The following is a 19,259-nucleotide window of genomic DNA, read 5'->3' as shown; positions in this document are numbered from 1 at the left end:
AATATGTTTCACCACTTGGGCCTACCATATCATATCATACCATATCAATCCACCTTACCACGAACAACAGGTGCCTTCAACAACAAAAAAACAGCCCCAGCAACAACCACCATTGCGACCCCACCAACACTATAAGCAACCTCCCTACCAGCCCACCAAAAAAGCGAACAAAACAAAACCGGCCCCGTAGCCCTTCCAGCCTGCCCCCACCCCCTCAACCTCCCCATAACAGCACCACGATCTAAATCCCTCGCTTCAAAACTGCCCAAACTCTTAAGTCCCGTAACAACAGTCGCGGACGTAACAGCCAATAACCCACCAGCAGCGTACAGTCCCGCCACAGTCTCCACGCGCGCCAGGAGGAAGAATGAGATAGCGCATGCTATGACGCCGATTCGAATCGTTGTTAGGGGCGGCAGACGGCGGACGACTGTACCTTGGAGTAAAGAGGCTATTAGACCCATTAGTGAGAGGAGGCGGCCGTTTAGTGCGGCGGGACTGCTGGAGCTGGAACTGGTGGTGTCGGCATATAGTGTCGCGGTGAAGAATGGGAGGGAGAATTCCAGTCCTGCGAATGGGAGGAGGAATAGGAAGTGAAGGGCGTTCAGGATGGCGGGATTATTCGTGTGGATATGAGTTGGTTCTTTCGAGTTCTTTTGCTTCTGCTTCTGCTTCTTGACCTCTCCCTTCTTTTCCCCAGCAGAGGGTCGAGACTCCTCCTTCTCAAGCAAAGTAAACCTCGGATGCGTCTCCGGCAAGAAAGCCCAAATAAACCCCGTCTCAACAACGACAAACCCCAAAGAAACCCCCGCCGCCACAAAAAACGGATTATCCTTAACAACATCCACACTCCCCAAAGCCGCACCAAGCACAGGTCCAACTGTAAACGCAACACTAAAACAAGCCCCAATAAGCGCCATACACCCACTCCTCCCTGCCTCATCCGTAACATCGCCGACAATCGCGTCCGCAAGTTGAACATTCGCCTCGGAAAGACCACCCACAACGCGCGACGCGAGGAATGTACGGAAATCCTTCGCGCTGACCCATAACGCGACACTGGCGATATTGCCAATCATTGAAATCAGCAGCGCGCGACGACGGCCGTGGCGGTCGGATAGATGGCCGATTATGGGGGCGGCGATTGCTTGGAGGAGGGAGAATAGGGAACCGAGAGCTCCGCCGAGGAGGACGATGTCATAGCGGGAATCGATGGGGAGGGCGAAGGCGTTTTTGTAGGCGTTTAGGTAGTGCAGGATTTTTGTTAGGAGGGAGGTTTTGGAGGTTGAGGATGTGTCTTGGATTCGGTAGAATGTTAGGAGGGAGGGGAAGAGGGGGAGGATGAATGTGAATGATATCTGTGATGTGGGTATGAAGGTTAATTGTTTGTTCATATTGGGATTTGAGGGGATTATGTGATGCGATGCGATGCGATGCGGAGCAGTTTCATACCAGGTCCAAGAGTAGGGAGATCATTAAGACCTTTAGGACTTGTTTGCGTTGGGCGCCAGCGATTGCCATTGTGGTATGCGCGAGCGCTGAGCTGGCGCCGGAATTGAGGAAAGGGAGTATGGGAGGGTGTTGTGTTGTGTTGTGTTAGGTGGGTGGTGGATGGGGAGATTACAAGAATAAGATTGTCCAGGGCACCAAAGTAAGATCAGATCAGATTACCCTAAGGAATACTCGTAAATAGCAAGGTGGCCGAAGTAAATAGTGGAGCCCGTCGTCATCCCTGCGGGTTGCATTTCATTGCCTATCGGAGTTTAGCTGATCACCTCATTTGCCATAACATAGAATACATTGGGGTAGAAAATATGCAACGCTCGAGAGGAAATAGAGAAATGGGCGCCACTTTAGGGAGAAAATAATCACTCCGGAAAAGAAAATTCGTGGCTTTCGTGGATCCGTGACACCAGACCAAAAAAGGAGGAGATTAACAGCACAACATGTCCAGTCGCAGAGCGCAGAGTAGAGCAGAGTAGAGTAGAGACAAACGCTCAGCATCTCATCTCATCTCATCTACATTCTTATTGCTCGCCAGTAGGCGATCCGTTCGCTCCACCGCGTCCACGACCTCCACGACCACCACCGCCGCCACGTCCGCGGCCGCGGAAGTCTCCACGGCTACGACCTCCTCGGCTGCCCTCACCCCGACCACGTCCGCCCTGGCGGTTGTTGTTGTTATTGTTGCGGTTGCGTCCACCGGATTGGCCCTTAGCCTCGGCCTCCGTGTTCTCGGTATTTGCAGGGGTCGCCTGGAGGCCAGTATCGGTCTCGGCTGGATCACGAGGGATATTCACCCATCCGTCCGTGGTGGCTGACGAAGTCATGGAATTGCCATTGTAGGATGTTTCCGCCACCGCGTTACCCGCATCGGAGACCAAGGTCTGAGATGGGGGTGCAATTTGGTCGGATGTCGGGAGGTTCTCCTGCGCAGCGGCCTCGGCGCGGACAGAGGTATCCTGGAGCTCGGTCAAACCAGCATTGGCGAGGGTAGGGTCCGATGCGGGGGTGGTCTCTGTCGCAAGTTCGGCGGGCTCGCCGGGAGAGAATTTGCTAGATGCCTGCTTCACGTCGCCGACTTGGGGAGAACAGTCAGTACAAGGGCAATACAAGAGCTCGGGCTCAGCTCAGCTCAAGAAGCGAGCAATGATACACCAGTCAGTAACACTTACAGCTCATATCCAGCAAATCGCCCTCAACACCCTGAATCTTCTCATCCGCCCCATCAATCAACTTAATCATAGACGAAACGGCATCCTGGTTCCCACCATAAACCTGGTATAGAACGCCCTCAAAGGCGCGACTCTCCAGAGCCTCCGCATCACCGTCCCGTCGGCTGTTAGCCGCAGCGCAAAGGAACTTGCTAACAGTGAGCAATTGCTGGCGCAGGACTTTGGCAGTTGTCTCTGTGGCATCGGCGATCGCATTGGCGCGCACCGCCTCCAGCTCCTCCTGGTGTGTCTTCTCCAGGGCAGCCTTCTGGCTCACCAGTCGCTCCTCGTACTGGTCAGCGATCAGCTTATAATGTCCGATTTGTTCTTCGATTTGTGCAATGCTAGCTTGAAGGGCGGGTTTCTTCAAGGCTTGAGCTTTTTGATCGTTATTAATCTTCTTCGCCTCGACGAGCTCGTCGAGCGATTTGCCCTTGTTCTCGGCGAGGATGGCGTCGACTTTGGCGGTAGCGTTCTAGAGAGTAGCCGGAAAGGAAAGAGGTTAGTGATATGAGATGTAACAAAGCATAGGAAGCTTTGGTTTAATGTGGAGGTGAGATGGATCGATCGGTATGGGTATGGCTATCACATACCAGCTTCTTCACGGCATTGCGAAGGCTCCTAGAAGCGCGCATTCAGTCAGCCTCATAGCGCAGCATAGCATTCAAAGATAAGTCGCGGCGCTAACTTTTGCAGTTCTTTCAGGTAAGCGGGTTCCGAGCCTGGCAGGTCCGAAGCGGAAACGGAAATGGGGCTCTCGATCTCAGGGTCGGGCTTGGAGGTACTGGAAGCTCGGGAGGAGTGCTTCTTGAGCTTGTCGGTGGCGGAGGCGGGAGCCATAATGGAATGTGGGTAACACAGGTTTGTGAAAGTTAAAAGGAGGAGAGGAAAGAATGGTTCTGTACAAAGAGTGTACAGATGAGAGTTGAATCGAATCAGCTAGAGAGGAGGATGGGAGGGAAGTGAGGAGTGAAGTGAGTCGCAGAATCGATGCGGGTGGAAGTCGCCCGAACCCTTTCCTGAATTGGTGGTGGGCCACACACTCTCACACTTACTGCATGTCTATCACGCGACGAGTCCTACAGATGGGAAAGGACTTGTGACAGCTGGACAGCTAACATGATCACTTGAAAATAATAGAAATGTATTGGGAAATATTTAAAATTCGCATTCCCTGGGTATCATACTTTGCGCCATTACGCCAAATCAAAATCCATCAAAGAGTCACTCCCCCGCGTCAAGAGATCCCCGTCTAGTAGGTACTCCAGGAGGTACTCCAGTAAATACTCCCTCCCCCAAACATCTGCATGATTGCTTCACCTCCAGCTCACAAAAGCAGGGTGACAGCATATCTCCAGCTATATCCTCCAGCATCATTATCCCTGAAATTTGCGCAGTGTTTTCTAAAGTGAAAGATCCTGGCATTAGCTTCACCCTGTGGTACGGGGCACACCAGGTCCAGCTCCAGCTCCACAACGTACCTCAGTGACCTTGCGAACCGCATTCGCAGAGATATTCTTCTCGCCAGACTTTCGCGATCGGATCGAAGCTTCGCGCATTAACCTGATAAAGCCAGGAATTAGCATCGTCGTAGCAACGGGGGCTTGTAGTTGTAGTGCAAGTTGTAGTCATGTATCGTGAAGTCAAGGTGCTGCGATCGGACGGAAACAACTCGGAGAAAGGAAGGTAAGGCCATACTCTTGCATGAATAGCATATAGTCGAGAAAGATCTATTAAGTGTCTCAAGATTAGCAGTGAGCAACCGGCGACCAGCGACCACGCGTTTGGGGGCAGAGCGATAGTCGCGAACGAACGAACGTACCAGGATATCGGCATTCTTGCTCACGCTCCGGTTGGAGTGTGCTTTGACGATGCGCTTGACGGTTCCCCGAGGGTACAGCTTTTGAGTTGCTGCCATTGTGCTGAGCGAATTGTTGGTAGGCGATGGAACGGGGCGGATTGTTTACTTTGAACTTTGGAGATGTGGGGGAAGTCGATCTTGATTAGTAATAGTACTAGTAAATGCTCTAGTTATTCAATCCACCACCATTATGTATGAGTACGAGTATATCCAAAAATAGACCCAACCAACCCCCGAAAAACCAAATGTACATCCATATGTGCATGTGCATGAGCATATTAAGAATTATCGAAGTCTCCGCCGAATCACTCGCCACGCCACAATGGCCGCCGCCGATCCCAACGCCATACGCCAGGCAAGGAATACATAGATCGCAACTCGCAACCGCTGATAATATCCACGCAACATAATCCCAACAGCATACGAGGTCCCATCCGAAGCACGATCAGCTGGACCATAGTATCTTCCCACTCCAAGCCCACCAATCCCAACCTCATTATCATCGTGCTTCGACATATTCTCCCCCCGGGTAACCGACAAAGCGGCACTCTCCGCGTCCAGCGCCGTATCACTCGTAGGTCTCGCACCAGACTTAACCATCCGCGCATTCCGTTTCCGCAAATTGTACGTCAAAATACTAACAATGAACCTCAAATCCGGCGCTGTAAATGTCGGATATTTCCATTGTTGGACAGAAGTATGCGGAGGCAACATGTCCAAGAAATCCGCTAAGATTCCAAGCGTAAGACCCCATAGCAACAGGGGACGATTGAGATCTCCCGAATCAGCCTGGTTACTCAGGCACCATGATTTGAAGCGCGAAATTAGCGTCGATTCTTTGCTGTTCTGTTCATCTGGCACGAATCCCGGGATCGAAGTACACTGCACCGTCTCGGCGGGAAGTAACCGCACGGCTGAGAACTGCATCCAGCCTAGCATAGATCGGACAGCTAATCTGGATAGAAATCCACCTTGTCTTGCGAATCGCTGCGATATATCCACATGTTCGACCGTGCGGAGGGATGAGGAGAGTAGTGCGCGTAATGGGATCCAATGTGTCGAAGCGACCTCCGTCGGTTGTAGTCGCAGCATTGGGGGAGTCGCTCCGCGTTGTGATAAAGACGAAAGGGCAAAGAACCATCAACCTAGACAACCAAAAAGAAAGCAATTAGCAATCGAACATTCAGAGAGAAAGAGAGAGAGAAGGCAAAGCCCGCCAACGATCTGAAACATACGGCACTGATCCCCAACTAGTAGTAACCACCCTCTCCGGCAAATTCCCCACACAAATACAATCATCCGTTGTCAAATCCAATCCAATCTCCTCAGAAGCTTCCCGAATAGCAGCAGCCTTGTCATCCTCATCCTCAGGATCGCGCTTCCCACCCGGCAAAGCAACATGTCCAGTCCAGCGATCGCCCGGACGCGAAGCGCGCTTGATGAAAAGGACCTCCGGATCCCCATATTTCACCCACGGCTGGGCGAAAAAGTCATCCAGTCTGTCTTCGACGGATAAGTCTGGATCACCGAGACCGATATCGAGATCTGTCGGGTTTGGCCAGTGGTTGTATGTTGGGCGGACGCGGAGGATTAAGGCGACGGAGGCGCGTTTCTTGCATAGGGGTGGATTGGGGACGTGTGGGTATGGACGTCGGTGGAGGTCGGTTAGGACATTGTGAAGGTGTGGCGATAGGCCTGGTGTGTGTTGGTGAGGGTGAGGGCCTTGTGAGGAGTCCATTTTAAGGACTGAAGTTGGATCTTTATGTACTCCGTACTCGTAGGGAGAGGAATCTTGGATGGGTGTGGTCTGGCCGGTGACATCCTCGGCCCCTGCGTTTGCCCCACCGGGATTGCTCCGCTCCCACTGGTTTGGTTATAGGCTGGGGATTAAAGGGCCTACGATCTACTGTACGAGTACGCCTCAAGCCAAGGGTTAAATGAATTCTGGGCATATTACTCGTACGGATACAGTCTGCATTAAAGCAGCCCTGGAAAGCTTCTTTTGCCGCTTAGCCTTGCCGGTAGTAGTATGTACGATGTACTAACTATTGGCTGCTAGGGAGTACTACTAGTATACTGGAATAACTAGGTCTATGTGAAGACGAGATAAGGTCTTATTTCCTGGTCTGCATTTATCTCTAGAGTACGGAGTAAATCTTTCAATTTTCAATTTAAAATATGTAATTGAGTTGCCCATCAACTATCCGTAGTATTCTCGGCAAATATCGCCTCCGCGGAGGACAAGCCGATTCCCGTGTGGAGCGAGGCAAATTCTCGGTGGAGCCCTCGTTCTGAGAGACAGTTTGCCGTCTATTTAATTTATATTATACTACATAGTACGTAGTACGTAGTACTGTCTCATCATCTATAGAATTATCAGGTTGAAGGGTAGAAGAGAGACAACGACATACTTACTGCTATGGTCGAGTATATACGAATACGCAGCCATACAGTAACGGGAAAAGCTAATTGCAATTGCATACCCTCAGGCTAAATAATATACTAAATAATATACTAACTCGATCCAGCCTACAGTCAAGTGTCTAAAAGTGCCCAAGTGGGTCGCTGATTGGCTGGTTGCGGATAACGCAACCTCAGCCAGCGATGGACGCACGTGCTGCTGCTAGCTTCGAAGCTATCACCAAAAGGTGTGAACGACCTCACTTCGTCGTTTTAAGTCTAATTCTACCGTACCTGCAGGCTGCATCTGCCGTTAACATCTCGGAAGCAATTTTAATAAGACTTGGGTCCCTTGCCTTGTCTTCCACACCTTCCACACCTTTCTCACCTTCTTCTCTCCCGCCACCCCACCCTCTCGGTACTTCCAAGTGACACAAGGTTGCCAATCCGTCCGCTTTCCTCTGTACACACCCTCTTCCCCTCACCCCTCGGTTCGACGCACCATGCGGTTCGGAAAGACCCTGAGGAAGGCCGTGTACCCCCCGTGGAAGGGCAATTATATCGACTATGCGAAGCTGAAGTCCCTACTGCGGGAGCATGATGTCAATGACGAGGGCGATGATGGCAGCGACTCCGACAGCTCTCTTTGGACCGAACAAGACGAGGAGGCTTTCGTCCAGGAACTGATCAACGTGCAACTGGACAAGGTCAATGCCTTCCAGTCGCAGACCTCGCAGCAGCTCCGAGAACGCACCTCCGCTTGTGAGGCTAAGCTGCGACCGCTCGCCCCGGTCGCCGATCAGGATTCTTCCAACGATGATCCCGAGAAACGCAGAATCGCCTCCGAGGTCCTGCAGGAGCTCGACAGCATTACAAAGGAGGTTAGTGAATTGGAAAAATACAGTCGCATCAACTTTACCGGCTTCCTCAAGGCCGCCAAGAAACATGACCGCAAGCGCGGCGCTCGATACCGCGTCAAGCCCCTGCTGCAGGTGCGCCTATCTGAATTACCCTTCAATTCGGAGGACTACTCGCCATTGGTCCACCGTCTGTCGGTGATGTACTCCTTTGTGCGTGAAACCCTCAGCCAGGATGTCCTCCCGTCAAAGGAGCCGGAACGCGGCTTTGGTCGAGATGTCTATTCGTCCTACAAGTTCTGGGTGCACGCCGACAACGTCCTCGAGACCAAGACCCACATCCTGCGCCGCCTCCCAGTCCTCATCTACAACCCCGGTACCTCCAAGGACGTGCGCACCCTGCCGGATGACCCCACGATCACCTCTCTTTACTTCGATAACCCCCAGTTCGAACTGTACAACCAAAAAGTCGCTCGTGCCTCGGAGGCTGGATCTCTACGCCTGCGTTGGACTGGTCAGCTGCAAGATAAACCACCCATCTTCCTCGAGAAGAAGATTGTCGCCGAAGATGATAGCAGCCGGGAGATCAAGGTGCAGCTCAAGGAAAAGCACATCAAGGAGTTCTTGGACAGCGAGTATCACTTGGACAAAAAGGTCCACCGGATGGAAGATATGAACAATGGCGAATCGGCCGAGGCCGAGTCTCTCAAGCAGAATGTGGAGGAATTGCAGTCCTTTATCAAGGAGCACAATCTTCAACCTATGCTCCGGGCCAACTACACCCGCACTGCATTCCAGATTCCAGGTGATAACCGTATTCGCATCTCCCTCGACACTAATCTCGCCTTGATCCGGGAAGATTCCCTGGACCAAGAGCGCCCTTTGCCGAGATCCCGCTGAATGGCACCGAACCGATCTGGACGATGCCGCCGCATCTTACCCGTTCAATGCCGTGAGAACCGGCGAAATTGTCCGATTCCCCCACGCTCTTTTGGAAATCAAGTTGCGTGGTAAAGCCCATGACTCCGAATGGATCAATGAGCTCATGTCCTCCCACCTTGTCAAAGAAGCACCTCGCTTTTCCAAGTTCGTCCACGGTGTCGCCCAGCTATTCGAGGACAACGTCAACAGCTTCCCATTCTGGCTCGGCGAACTGGAGAAAGATATTCGTCGGGACCCGGAAACCGCTTTCCACGAGGAACAAGAACGGCTGGCCAAGCGAGCAGAGGAAGATATGGCGGTCGGTAGTTTCCGTGTTGGTGCCGGTAGCCCAAGCACACATGCGCTCTCAGGATCCCCCTCCTACCGATGGACCGAGCCATCTCGTCGTCGACCTTCTGGGATGAGTGAGGGCGTCCCTCCAACCAAGCCTCGCCTCTCCGTCATTGAACCCGAACCTCGCGAGCAACCAGAAGAACCCGCCGAAGAACCCGCCGAGGACTCTCCGATATCCGCTCAAAACTTTTCCACACTCCTGCAGTCCTTGACCCACAGGTTCCAGAACTGGTCAGGACAGCAGCAGAGCGAGGTCTTGCCCCCAGGCGTCCGCCACCCGGGCGTCTGGATCAAGGACGCAGGACCCATCCGCGTAGAAAGTAAAGTGTGGCTCGCCAACCAGCGAACATTCATCAAGTGGCTTCATGTCAGTATTCTGCTCTCGACACTGTCTTTGGGTCTGTACAACGCTGCCGGAAAGCACAACCGGATTGCGCAGGCCTTGGCTATTGTCTACACATTCTTTGCCATTTTTGCCGCTGCTTGGGGCTGGTATATGTATGAGAAGCGCGCTCGACTCATCCGCCAGCGCAGCGGAAAGGACTTGGATAACGTGTTTGGACCTCTCGTTGTTTGTGTTGGTCTGGCGATTGCTCTGGTCTTGAACTTTGCCTTCAAGGTATGTATAGCTTCCCTTCCCTTCCTTTTTTTCTTGTGTCGGATTCTAACTCTCCATTACAGTATCAAGCATTGATGAACCAAGCCAACCAAGGCCAGCCCCCCGTTTCAGCCCCTGTCACCAACTCTTCTGCTTTTGGTGGTGCTGGTGGTTCGGCAGCCTCATGGAAGCCGAGCTACAACGCACAGCAGGTCCTGTAAACTCCCTCTGTCTCTCTTCTCGCCAGAAAAAAAAAACTGTAAAATGGGCAGGGGCAGGTTCCCTTCCGAAAGTCTTTGGAGACACTGTACTTCACTCAGCGCTGAACTGTAAATTGACTGTCGATTTGAACTCTCGGACAATTGACATTGACGTTTGTCGGGACTGTTGGATTGGATTAAATTTGTGGACTTGTTTTGGACTTTGACTTTGCATATATGGAGCCAATAGGTGTACTTATGAATTGAATACTACAGTAGTAGCTTGCATGAATGAAATTTTGGGACAAATCAATATAAACCTGAAGTGAGACTGGTAATAACTAAAGGTAACATCAACGTAAGGCCGAATTTTTAATTTTGGTTGCCTGCTAACTACGGCATCGGTTGCCTGTATGCTCATACCCATGGAAACGTACTTATAAAACGGCAGTGGAGACGCTGACAAATTAAGCTTAGGAAGCTTCGGAATTAGAATCAAGCAGAAAGAAAGTACGAAAAGACTCGGACCACCGAGGTAATTAGTACTAGTAATTAGGTAGGATAGCCAAAAGCACCAATTTTACCCAAAACCCAAACTTAAGCCCCTCTCCCCTCTTTCTCACCCGTCTTTCATTTCATCTCTCTACAACCTTGCAAACTCCCCCAAACTCGCCCCCCCTACAAATCAACCACCCGTCAACGTCCAAAATGACAAACTTCAAGATCCAAATCATCTCCGACTCCGTCTGCCCGGTATGTAATGATGCATTGCCCCACTCCGATGCATAACAACCATAACCATACCCGTGGGATATGTACACCTTAACTACTATCTATCCATCTACCCTCACCCCATGAAACTGGACTAGCTCTACTACTATCTACCCTCCTCTCCTCCCAAAACCACCCCCAACCCCAACCCCCAACCCCCAACTTAAACCAAACAACATGAAAACTAACCCCACAACAGTGGTGCTATATCGGCTTCAAACGCCTCTCAAGGGCAATAACATCCCATAAAAGCCAACATCCAACCGACAAATTCACCATAACTTGGAAAGCATTCTACCTAAACGCCTCATCACCGACCTATCCCGGAACCGACAAGCAAGAAATGTATAAAGCGAAATTCGGCGCCGAGCGCGTCGCGGCTATGTTCGCTCGTTTAGCTCCTATCGGTGAGAGTGAGGGTATTCATTTCTCTTTTGGTGGGAATACGGGGGCTACGCGGGATTCGCATCGGTTGATTTGGTTTGCTGGGGAAATTGAGAAGCAACAACAGCGGGAAGCTTCTGCTACCACCTCTGGCGCTGGCGAGGCCATTGGCGGCATACAAACCCGCGTCGTGGAAAACTTATTCCGCGCTTACTTCGAAGAAGAGAAAAACATCACCGACAGAGCCGTCCTAAGTGAGGCGGGTATTAGTGCTGGATTAGATGGCGGTGCTGTTCGGGCTCTGCTTGATGATGAGGATGGGATTGATGAAGGTGGTGAGGAGGTTGATGATGAGGCGGCGGCTGCGTCGAGACAGTTGGTTTCTGGAGTTCCGTACTTTGAAGTTCAGGGGAAGTATGCTATTGAGGGGGCTGATGAGCCGGAGACGTTTTTGGAGATTTTTCAGAGGGTTAAGGATGATGAGTGAATTATCTGGAAGGGAACTGGTTGGTTTTATGGGGGGGGGGGGAAGGTTAGGTAGTTAGAATTTGTTAGGAATGGGATTTGGTGGAATGGGATTGGTTTGGCGTTGATATTTTATGGATTTGATTGTCTATTCAAGTTCTTTTCTATCTTTGTTTTTATCTGCGGTAGTACTCTATACGTGAAGCACCAAGTATCATATAGTCTGAATGCTCATTTGAATACTAATGCTAACTAATCCTTGCCATATCGGTACCTTGAAGCATCTCACGTATGCGAATTGCATCTTCGGCATTCACATCAGCACTTTGATCCAGAAGCATTTGGACTATCTCGCCATGACCCTCCCTCAATGCTGCTTGAATGGCATTATCGTAAACTCTACCCTCGGCATTCACGTCAGCACCATGATTTAGTAATGTTCTAACCACCTCCTTGTGGCCCTGCCTTGACGCTGCATGAAGTGCATGGCCATATCTCCCCTGAGCATTCACATCAGCACCATGATCCAGTAGTATCTGTACAACTTGGTCATGGCCCTCACTCGAAGCCGCATGAAGAGCATAGCTATCAAATTTCCCCTGGGTATTCACATCCGCCCCATGAGCTAGTAGTATTCGAACCACTTGGTCATGGCCCTCACTCGACGCTGCATGAAGAGCATAGCTATTAAACTTCCCCTGTGCATTCACATCGGCACCATGATCTAGCAGTATCTGAACAACCTCTTTGTGGCCCTTGATTGAAGCTGCTTCAAGCGCACTGTTAAATACTCCGCCTTGGGCATTGACGTCGGCACCATGTTGAAGAAGTATTTGGACAACTCTTCTATGACCTTGCACCGATGCTGCTTGAAGTGCATTGACATAGTGTCCGAACCGGGAATTTATAATGTCTGGCAGACTGAATATCTCTCCCTGAATGGCTAGAAGAGTTCTAAGGATGTCTTCTAGTCCCAAAAACGATGCGTAGTATATGGGAGATATAACGCCATCCACGGGTCTTTCATCGAAGTCGAAAAATATCCACCATGGACGGTCTATCTCGTATAGCCTGACCCAGTTCACGAATGAGTTGTTATCATTTTGGAAGAGCCTCAGTAGCAATTTTTCTGATTTGGCGTTCCACGGAGAAGAAGATTGATAATAGTGAAACCAATGCTCGGCAGCAAAGCTCGCAAGAGCGAAGTCTTTTAGCGTTGCTTCATCCGAAATTCCATCTGATAATGATAAAGTTGGGTTTAAAAGATAGACGAGGCAGATTTGGCTTAGTTCGGCATTTGCAGATCCGGTATCAATAGCGAATCTTCCTGCTTTCTGCTGTCGGATACGGTCTGATTGAAGATACTCTTTGACGGAAAAATGAGCAATGCGAGCAAGCGACATCATTTGTTCGGGGTCATTTTCATTTTCAACTTCCACAATCTCTATAAGTCCAAGACAAATATCGACGAGATCATCTTGCTCATAGGATCGGCCCTCACGATCGAGGAATGGTGGTTCTTCGCTAAGCTCTACGGCATGAGCTTCGGTTAACTCTCTGACGGTGAGCAGTTGTATAGAGAGACAAAGTACTGTCAAAATACGCCGTACGTCCTCGACATATGTTTCATCGATGTCGCAAAGGATTCGTTCGTAGGTCTCATCTAGGTCGCGAGGTAAAGAGTCTAGACATTTGTCAAGTTGGTTTCGGTTTCGTGCCTGTCGACAGGACCTCAGCTGGCATTCCGCGTATCTGAAACTGTATATAAATGGGCATTAGCACCATGATACTATACTATAGCTACGAGGATGACTGTAGCAGTAGCAGTCGCAGTTTGAGTACTTACACTCCCTGCGCACCCTCTGTTATCTTGTCTTGGATCTCGCCATGCCGCATCTTCCATCTCTGAAGCTTGGTGTCATTTTTCAGCTGGTAAGAGACGAAATTCGAGATATCCTCAGCAATTCCCGGATTCTCCATCAAGACATCGCACTCAGAGGAAGGGTCTAGTGATCGTCGTATATCAAGGTGATCCCGACTGGTCACTAAAAGATGAACATTTGGCAAGCGCCAGCCACGCATCTCCTGTATCACTCTCAAAACATCTTCTCTCTTTCCTCTATGATCTTGAGGACATTCATCCAATGCGTCGATAAGGATATACCCATCCTGGAACCGTTCCAGGAATTTTCGAAGGGTTTCAAGTAGGACTTTCTCAGGGGGCGCGGATGACTTGGACAGTAAACGCAGTTTGTCCAGCTCATCTTCGCCGTCTTCGAGTTGCACCGATAGCTGTAGCAGCAAAGCACACAATAAGCCCTGAGAACCTTGTTTTGACTCATCACTAAAAGCAAAATAGAAATATGCGATTCCCACTCTTCCACGGTTCAGATTCAGACTCTTCTCCCAAAACTTGAATGTGTGGTGTATTATAACCGAGCAAAGAACCGATTTACCACACCCCGCGAATCCGTTAAGCCAAAGAAATGAATTTCGCTCAACAAGCCAATTTGTGAATTTGGGACTTTTGATAAACCATAGCCCAGTTTCTGGATGATGTTTTGCATAGAATGTGTTCTGGTTTAGAGATGGATCCGGTGCCTGAAGCCAGGCACGAATTGCGAAAGATACTTGACTTGTATTAGTTCGCTCGAGGAGAGATTTGACTGTTGATATTTCATCTTCAATCCGATTATGACCTTGAAGTTGTAATACACTCAATGCGAACGTCAAACTCTCACGTATTTCGCTAATATCTTCTTCGATTTTCTGAAGTGTGCTTTTTCGGAACGGATAAGTTGCGCGACGTCCAGCAACTTGAAAACGATCTTTGAATCTGGCCCCCGAATCCAAGTCCGATCTAGCATAAAGTTTCTGACACTCTGCTTGAAGCTCATGGATTATTTCATGGCAATTCTGTGTCGCCTTTTCGACGTCTTGAAGTAGTAGGTCCTCTGCACTGGCATTAGGTTGAGATTGTCGTTGTTGAACTGCAGTTTCCAAGGATCGAAGGGTATTTTGAAGGGTCTTTATGTTTTGAATGATCTTCGCAATATCCGCGTCTTGGCTTTTGTAGTCTGTGTAGAAATCTACCAAGGTTTGCGTGACTCGGATCCCAAATGAGAGGAATCCAGCGACGCCAGCCGCGATTGAGAGTGGATCGCTCATGGCGATATATGGCGATGGCCGCCTTGTTTCTGTTTACTTCAATTGGAATAAGCAGTGCGTGTAGAAAGTGAAGTTGAGAGTGATTGGGCGAAATTGAGGAAGAACACTAGCAGTAGTATTGTGATGGTCTTGATTCAGCCCAATTCCCCTCGTATTTAGGGCACGTGACCCAATGGGTAGCTTGAGGGAGCGATGGCTACGAAGTTGGTTACAAGAGATCTTAAAGATATCAATTCATAATGTAAATGGTGCATTGTAATCTTAAACGAACTAGCAAACCATCCGCAAAATAGAAGAGAAGAGAGATGGCATAGCAATATCTCCACCGTTCACTGAATGTCTATGTGTGCAGTGCTGTGCTCATGTCAGGGGTGCAAGGGTGGGGACAGTGTTAGAGCAGTGTTGGGCTGGGCTTGGACTTGAAGTTATGGAGATCCAGAATGTCTCGACCTCGTTGATGGTCAAAACCGCTGAACGCCAACCACATGCAAAGACAACGAGCGTCGGAGAGGGCAAAGAAAAAAAGAAGCAGGATAAAATAGAACGCCCATAATGCACGGTGAATCATAAGCCACGAGGAAAGAGACGTGATCGCAAATAAGAGAAGAAGAAAAGGAAGAAAAGAGCAGGTGGCGGGAAATGGAGTAAAGTACAAAAATGGATCGGACCGGGCGAAAAAGATACAGAGCCCAAAGAACCAGCACAAAGTGGGAGAAGCAAAAGGAGGAGTGGCGTGGTGGAGGTATCGACCAGTAACTACCTCGACATCAGATCAGGTCATCTGATGAAGTTGAAGTGAAGTTGAGTGTAGATTGGTCAAGACGGTTCAATTCATAGCAAGTCATAAAATCGGACAGGACTGGTGAGGCCGCTTAAGCCTTCTGCGTCGAGCCGACCTGGTGCAGTTCATACTTCGGCACAAAGTCGAACCAGTCGGTTTCCGGGTTATACTGATACGCCTTAAAGTCCACGCCGTATGGCTTGGGCTCCAGCATATACAGCATACCCATGGGCACATCAAGGTCAGCAACCTCGTCACGCTTCAGACCGCGGAAATAGGACAGGAGAACGCGCGCGGTGGAGCGGTGGCTGACGAGGAGGACGTGGTCAGTCGTGCGCTCGACTTCGACAATGACGGTGCGAAGACGGTTGATGATATCCAGATAGCCTTCTCCGCCGGGACCAGGATAGCGGTAGAAAAGCTTGTCCTTCTTACGGTGCGAATACTCCTCGGGATACTGCTCCTGAATCTCCTTGTAGGTCATGCCCTCCATCTTTCCGGAGTGGAGTTCGTCCAACATGCGCATTTGCTTCACGTCGTACTCCTCTTCATTGAAGTTCTCGACGGTCTGGACGGATCGCTGCATCATCGAGGACCAGACGCAGAAATTGCGCGGACGGTCACGGGGGATCCAGGATGGGTTGGGGGGCGTGCTGTCACCGGGTCGAGGTGGGAAGTGCGCCACCAGGTCCTTTTGGCGCTGGTAGATCTCCCACTGCTGGCGCTGGTGATCGATGAAGCGAGTCATCGCACTGGCAAAGCGCTTGCCGTTCTCGCTGAGACCGGAGTCTCCGCCGATGCGGCCGGCCGCGTCGTCAACGCTCTCGCCATGTCTTGTGATCCAGATCTGGCGGGGAGATAGATTGAAGTTGAGCAAGTAGTAAACAACCTGCGAGGAGAGGAAGCCATGGGTTTGGTGCGAGACGACCTTGCGGCCAACATCAATCATTTGAATGTAGGCCATATCGTGCTTCTCCTCATATTCACCCAGTGGCACGTACGACCTCTCGTAGAGGGCAACTCGCTTCTTGAAATCCTCCAGGGCTTTGGCGGGGTCTTGACCCTTGTAGTCCGGTCCGGAGAGCTTCAGGCGCATATTTGCCTCTAGCAAATCCTTGTCCACGCAGCTGCTCTCCAGGAACAAGATGCCAAGCTCAGGACCAGCGCGCTTGCGAATGTGGTCGACGACAGCCTTTCGGCGTTCCATGGTGCTGTTGGTTGCGTCGAGGATACCGACAGCTCCGCCATCTTCCAGAATGTATTCAAGCAGCTCATCAAGGGTATCCAGGGCGACCTGCTCGCGAAGCTTGACAGCACGTTGGTTCTGAGGGTCGAAGAAGTTGGCAGTCTGTTCCATAGGCTCTGGGGAAGCTTCCTTGGTTGCCTCTTCATCTTGGATCGACTCGGCTGGGCCAGCGTCGATAGAAGGAATCACGGTGCCACCATTTTGTGAGATGGACTGAGGCTCTTCGCCGTTGACAAGGATCTTAGCCGGGACAACTGGCGGCGGCAGTGCCGCTTCATTCTCACTCTCAGGTGGCGAGGATTCATTCTGGTTCATAGTTCCAACGCTGACGCTCAGCCGACGCACTGAGTCGAGAAGGTCCTTGTGGAGATTGGGGCTGGCTTTCTTCTCCTGGTCTGCGCCGGGTTTGGCTGGTGAAGGTGACCTTCCTGCGGCCACACGACGACGTTCACCAACGTTGAAGATCTGGGTATCATGTTGCAACCAGTTCAGGTATCGAGCCAGCTTTTTGGTGATGTAACTTTTGCCGCGGGCCGGGAGGCCGACCATGACGATGACCAGTTTCGCGCCGACATCACGTTGAGCAATGCGGCCATCGGGAGAGACCTTTGATTTGGTCAAACCGGGGATATCAAGTGTAGTTGCTCGGACTCGGCTGCTGGGAGTACTGAGATTGCTTAAACCCTTACTATAAGAGGAAGTGAGTCAGCGAGGTCTGGGCCAACAAAAAAGAAAAGAATAAAGCTTGTTTTCGAAAAAGGAAAGGTTGCAAGAGCATGAGCATGAGCATGAGCATGAGCATCAAACGAGTCGATCACCCGACTGGACACCACGGCTCATACCTCGGGCAAGCCCCATCTGGCTTTGTCCGGAGCAGGCAGCGTGGCTCCGCAGGGAGACAGTCTCAGCCTCGGGACTCGAGATAAGAGGCGCACAAGCGCCGATCAAGTGTAACACATCTCATAGGCCCGAGGAAAGGGATATTCAGGCACCAGGTACCCTTCGGGAACAAATGGACGACTAGGAAACGAGAAAGACTTACATCTGTGGAGACGGGGGTGCGGTAGAAATCGGAGTGTCAGTCAGAGCGGTTCCGACTCCGCCCTTGGGCGCCTGCGATGTTTTATCGGAATGCAGGTCATTACCTAGCGCTCTACCGACCACAGTCTTCGGAGGAGGCATTAATGATCCTTCTTTGCCCGACCCGGTGACGCTAGTGGTCGAACTGAAGCCGTTGGGCGGCTGGTTCATATTCCTCTGATCGCCCAGCTCTGCAGGATCGGGCGACGAGGCAGAAGTCATAATGGCCGACCGCGCGATGGTGGAATGTTGCGCCATCCCCTGCTGGGGGAAGCTGAGAACTGTTTCTGTGGATCTTGATCTCTCGATAATAACCCTCGAGATAAGGCTTGGGCTTTATAGCGATGAACCTCAAGAATCTGATGAAAGGGCCTCGAGTTGGGGGGGGAACAAAGTGGGGAGAGAAAAAAGAGGGCGGCCGGATGACTCAACTCCGGCAACGTCACTTCACTTCAACACAACACAACACGACTATAACACAATGCTGAATGCTGACAGGAGACACCAGACAGCAAATAGCAGATGGCCAAACCACCACAGGTTGGTAGCGGGCAATGGAACTGGTTCGTTTGTCTGTGCTGTGCTGTGTTGTGGTGTGCTCTGGTGTGCTGTGGCGTGTTTCACTGAATCAGAAGATAGAGGAACGCCCAGAAACACGATCAAACAACAAAGAATCTCGAGGTCTTCTTCAATTTGGTGGCGCCTTTTCGACTGTAGTGGTGAAAGGGAAGGTTGAATGCAACAATATAATATATTCCAGAAGCGAGAGAGCCACCCCCACTATACAAACGCTCAATGAAGTCACTATTCAAAGGCCGTGGGCGATCGTCGAGTCCACTCTTCAAAAGTGTGGCTTGCTTTGGTGGATCACTGGGGCACGGGGGCCATCTTCAGAAAAATGATGTCAATGCAATAGGAACTACTGGTGAGTACTCCGTACTGTACTTTGTATTTGTAGATGGGGGAAATGGAGTCGGAGAAGATTCTATATACCCCCTTTCGATCTAGACAAAAAAAAGGAGAAGACTAGCAAGGAAGGCCTGGCGAGACTATCGATGCAATCTTCAGCCTAGAATGCTTGGCTTGAGACCCTCCTAGCCCAAATCGACATGGCGGAGGAGGTCGCCGAGCCTCCATCCCTGTGTCCATCAATATGGAGTAGTACATATTTTGGTGATGCTGAGGAACGCCTGCTTATCCACCGAGATCCACTGCATAAGTACACTCATCCCCGGCTTGGCTTGGCTGTGTTTATCCCATGTGTACTCCGTATATGTGTGAATGGATAGGAGTATATGCCATCACCCCTTTTACAGGGGGGTGGCCCTGGGGCTGAGACCACCACTTCTCGTATCTACCGATTCCAATCAGACTGATCAAACTATGTTTGTTGAAAAAGACCAGTCCATTCTCGGGACGCCTTGTCCAACATGCAATTCACCGCTCGGGCCATGGACCT

The 19,259-nt window shown here is 50.7% G+C and overlaps 8 protein-coding genes across 8 annotated transcripts; 2 read left to right on the top strand and 6 right to left on the bottom strand.

Moving 5' to 3' along the window:
* Nucleotides 1-44: 44 nt before the first annotated feature.
* N7509_001034 (putative tetracycline transporter) lies at nt 45-1,521 on the bottom strand (the record flags this gene model as incomplete). Its single annotated transcript, XM_056625671.1, has 2 exons — nt 45-1,358; nt 1,453-1,521. 2 exons carry the CDS (start codon nt 1,519-1,521, stop codon nt 45-47), a joined length of 1,383 nt encoding a protein of 460 aa, XP_056494253.1.
* Nucleotides 1,522-2,027: 506 nt separating this feature from the next.
* Nucleotides 2,028-3,554, bottom strand: N7509_001033 (uncharacterized protein; the record flags this gene model as incomplete). Its single annotated transcript, XM_056625670.1, has 4 exons — nt 2,028-2,581; nt 2,676-3,189; nt 3,308-3,335; nt 3,403-3,554. The coding sequence occupies 4 exons, from the start codon at nt 3,552-3,554 to the stop codon at nt 2,028-2,030; spliced, it is 1,248 nt and encodes a 415-aa protein (XP_056494252.1).
* A 536-nt stretch (nt 3,555-4,090) lies between these two features.
* Nucleotides 4,091-4,632, bottom strand: N7509_001032 (uncharacterized protein; the record flags this gene model as incomplete). The annotated part of the gene is made up of 4 exons (XM_056625669.1): nt 4,091-4,117; nt 4,196-4,277; nt 4,413-4,444; nt 4,537-4,632. 4 exons carry the CDS (start codon nt 4,630-4,632, stop codon nt 4,091-4,093), a joined length of 237 nt encoding a protein of 78 aa, XP_056494251.1.
* A 228-nt stretch (nt 4,633-4,860) lies between these two features.
* On the bottom strand, nt 4,861-6,313 carry N7509_001031 (NUDIX hydrolase; the record flags this gene model as incomplete). The annotated part of the gene is given in 3 exon segments (XM_056625668.1): nt 4,861-5,530; nt 5,547-5,720; nt 5,811-6,313. 3 exon segments carry the CDS (start codon nt 6,311-6,313, stop codon nt 4,861-4,863), a joined length of 1,347 nt encoding a protein of 448 aa, XP_056494250.1.
* Nucleotides 6,314-7,478: 1,165 nt separating this feature from the next.
* Nucleotides 7,479-9,926, top strand: N7509_001030 (SPX domain protein; the record flags this gene model as incomplete). Its single annotated transcript, XM_056625667.1, has 3 exons — nt 7,479-8,646; nt 8,723-9,726; nt 9,789-9,926. The coding sequence occupies 3 exons, from the start codon at nt 7,479-7,481 to the stop codon at nt 9,924-9,926; spliced, it is 2,310 nt and encodes a 769-aa protein (XP_056494249.1).
* A 687-nt stretch (nt 9,927-10,613) lies between these two features.
* Nucleotides 10,614-11,547, top strand: N7509_001029 (DsbA family oxidoreductase; the record flags this gene model as incomplete). The annotated part of the gene is made up of 2 exons (XM_056625666.1): nt 10,614-10,658; nt 10,876-11,547. The coding sequence occupies 2 exons, from the start codon at nt 10,614-10,616 to the stop codon at nt 11,545-11,547; spliced, it is 717 nt and encodes a 238-aa protein (XP_056494248.1).
* Nucleotides 11,548-11,773: 226 nt separating this feature from the next.
* On the bottom strand, nt 11,774-14,693 carry N7509_001028 (NACHT nucleoside triphosphatase; the record flags this gene model as incomplete). The annotated part of the gene is made up of 2 exons (XM_056625665.1): nt 11,774-13,283; nt 13,372-14,693. 2 exons carry the CDS (start codon nt 14,691-14,693, stop codon nt 11,774-11,776), a joined length of 2,832 nt encoding a protein of 943 aa, XP_056494247.1.
* An 872-nt stretch (nt 14,694-15,565) lies between these two features.
* N7509_001027 (6-phosphofructo-2-kinase PFK26) lies at nt 15,566-18,058 on the bottom strand (the record flags this gene model as incomplete). Its single annotated transcript, XM_056625664.1, has 2 exons — nt 15,566-17,408; nt 17,763-18,058. 2 exons carry the CDS (start codon nt 18,056-18,058, stop codon nt 15,566-15,568), a joined length of 2,139 nt encoding a protein of 712 aa, XP_056494246.1.
* Nucleotides 18,059-19,259: the final 1,201 nt, after the last annotated feature.

Source organism: Penicillium cosmopolitanum, assembly GCF_028827165.1.
Source record: "Penicillium cosmopolitanum strain IBT 29677 chromosome Unknown utg000003l:1.0-3747932.0:1.0-3751027.0, whole genome shotgun sequence".
Classification (NCBI taxonomy): Eukaryota; Fungi; Ascomycota; class Eurotiomycetes; order Eurotiales; family Aspergillaceae; genus Penicillium; species Penicillium cosmopolitanum.
This window is presented reverse-complemented; position numbering and strand designations above follow the sequence as displayed.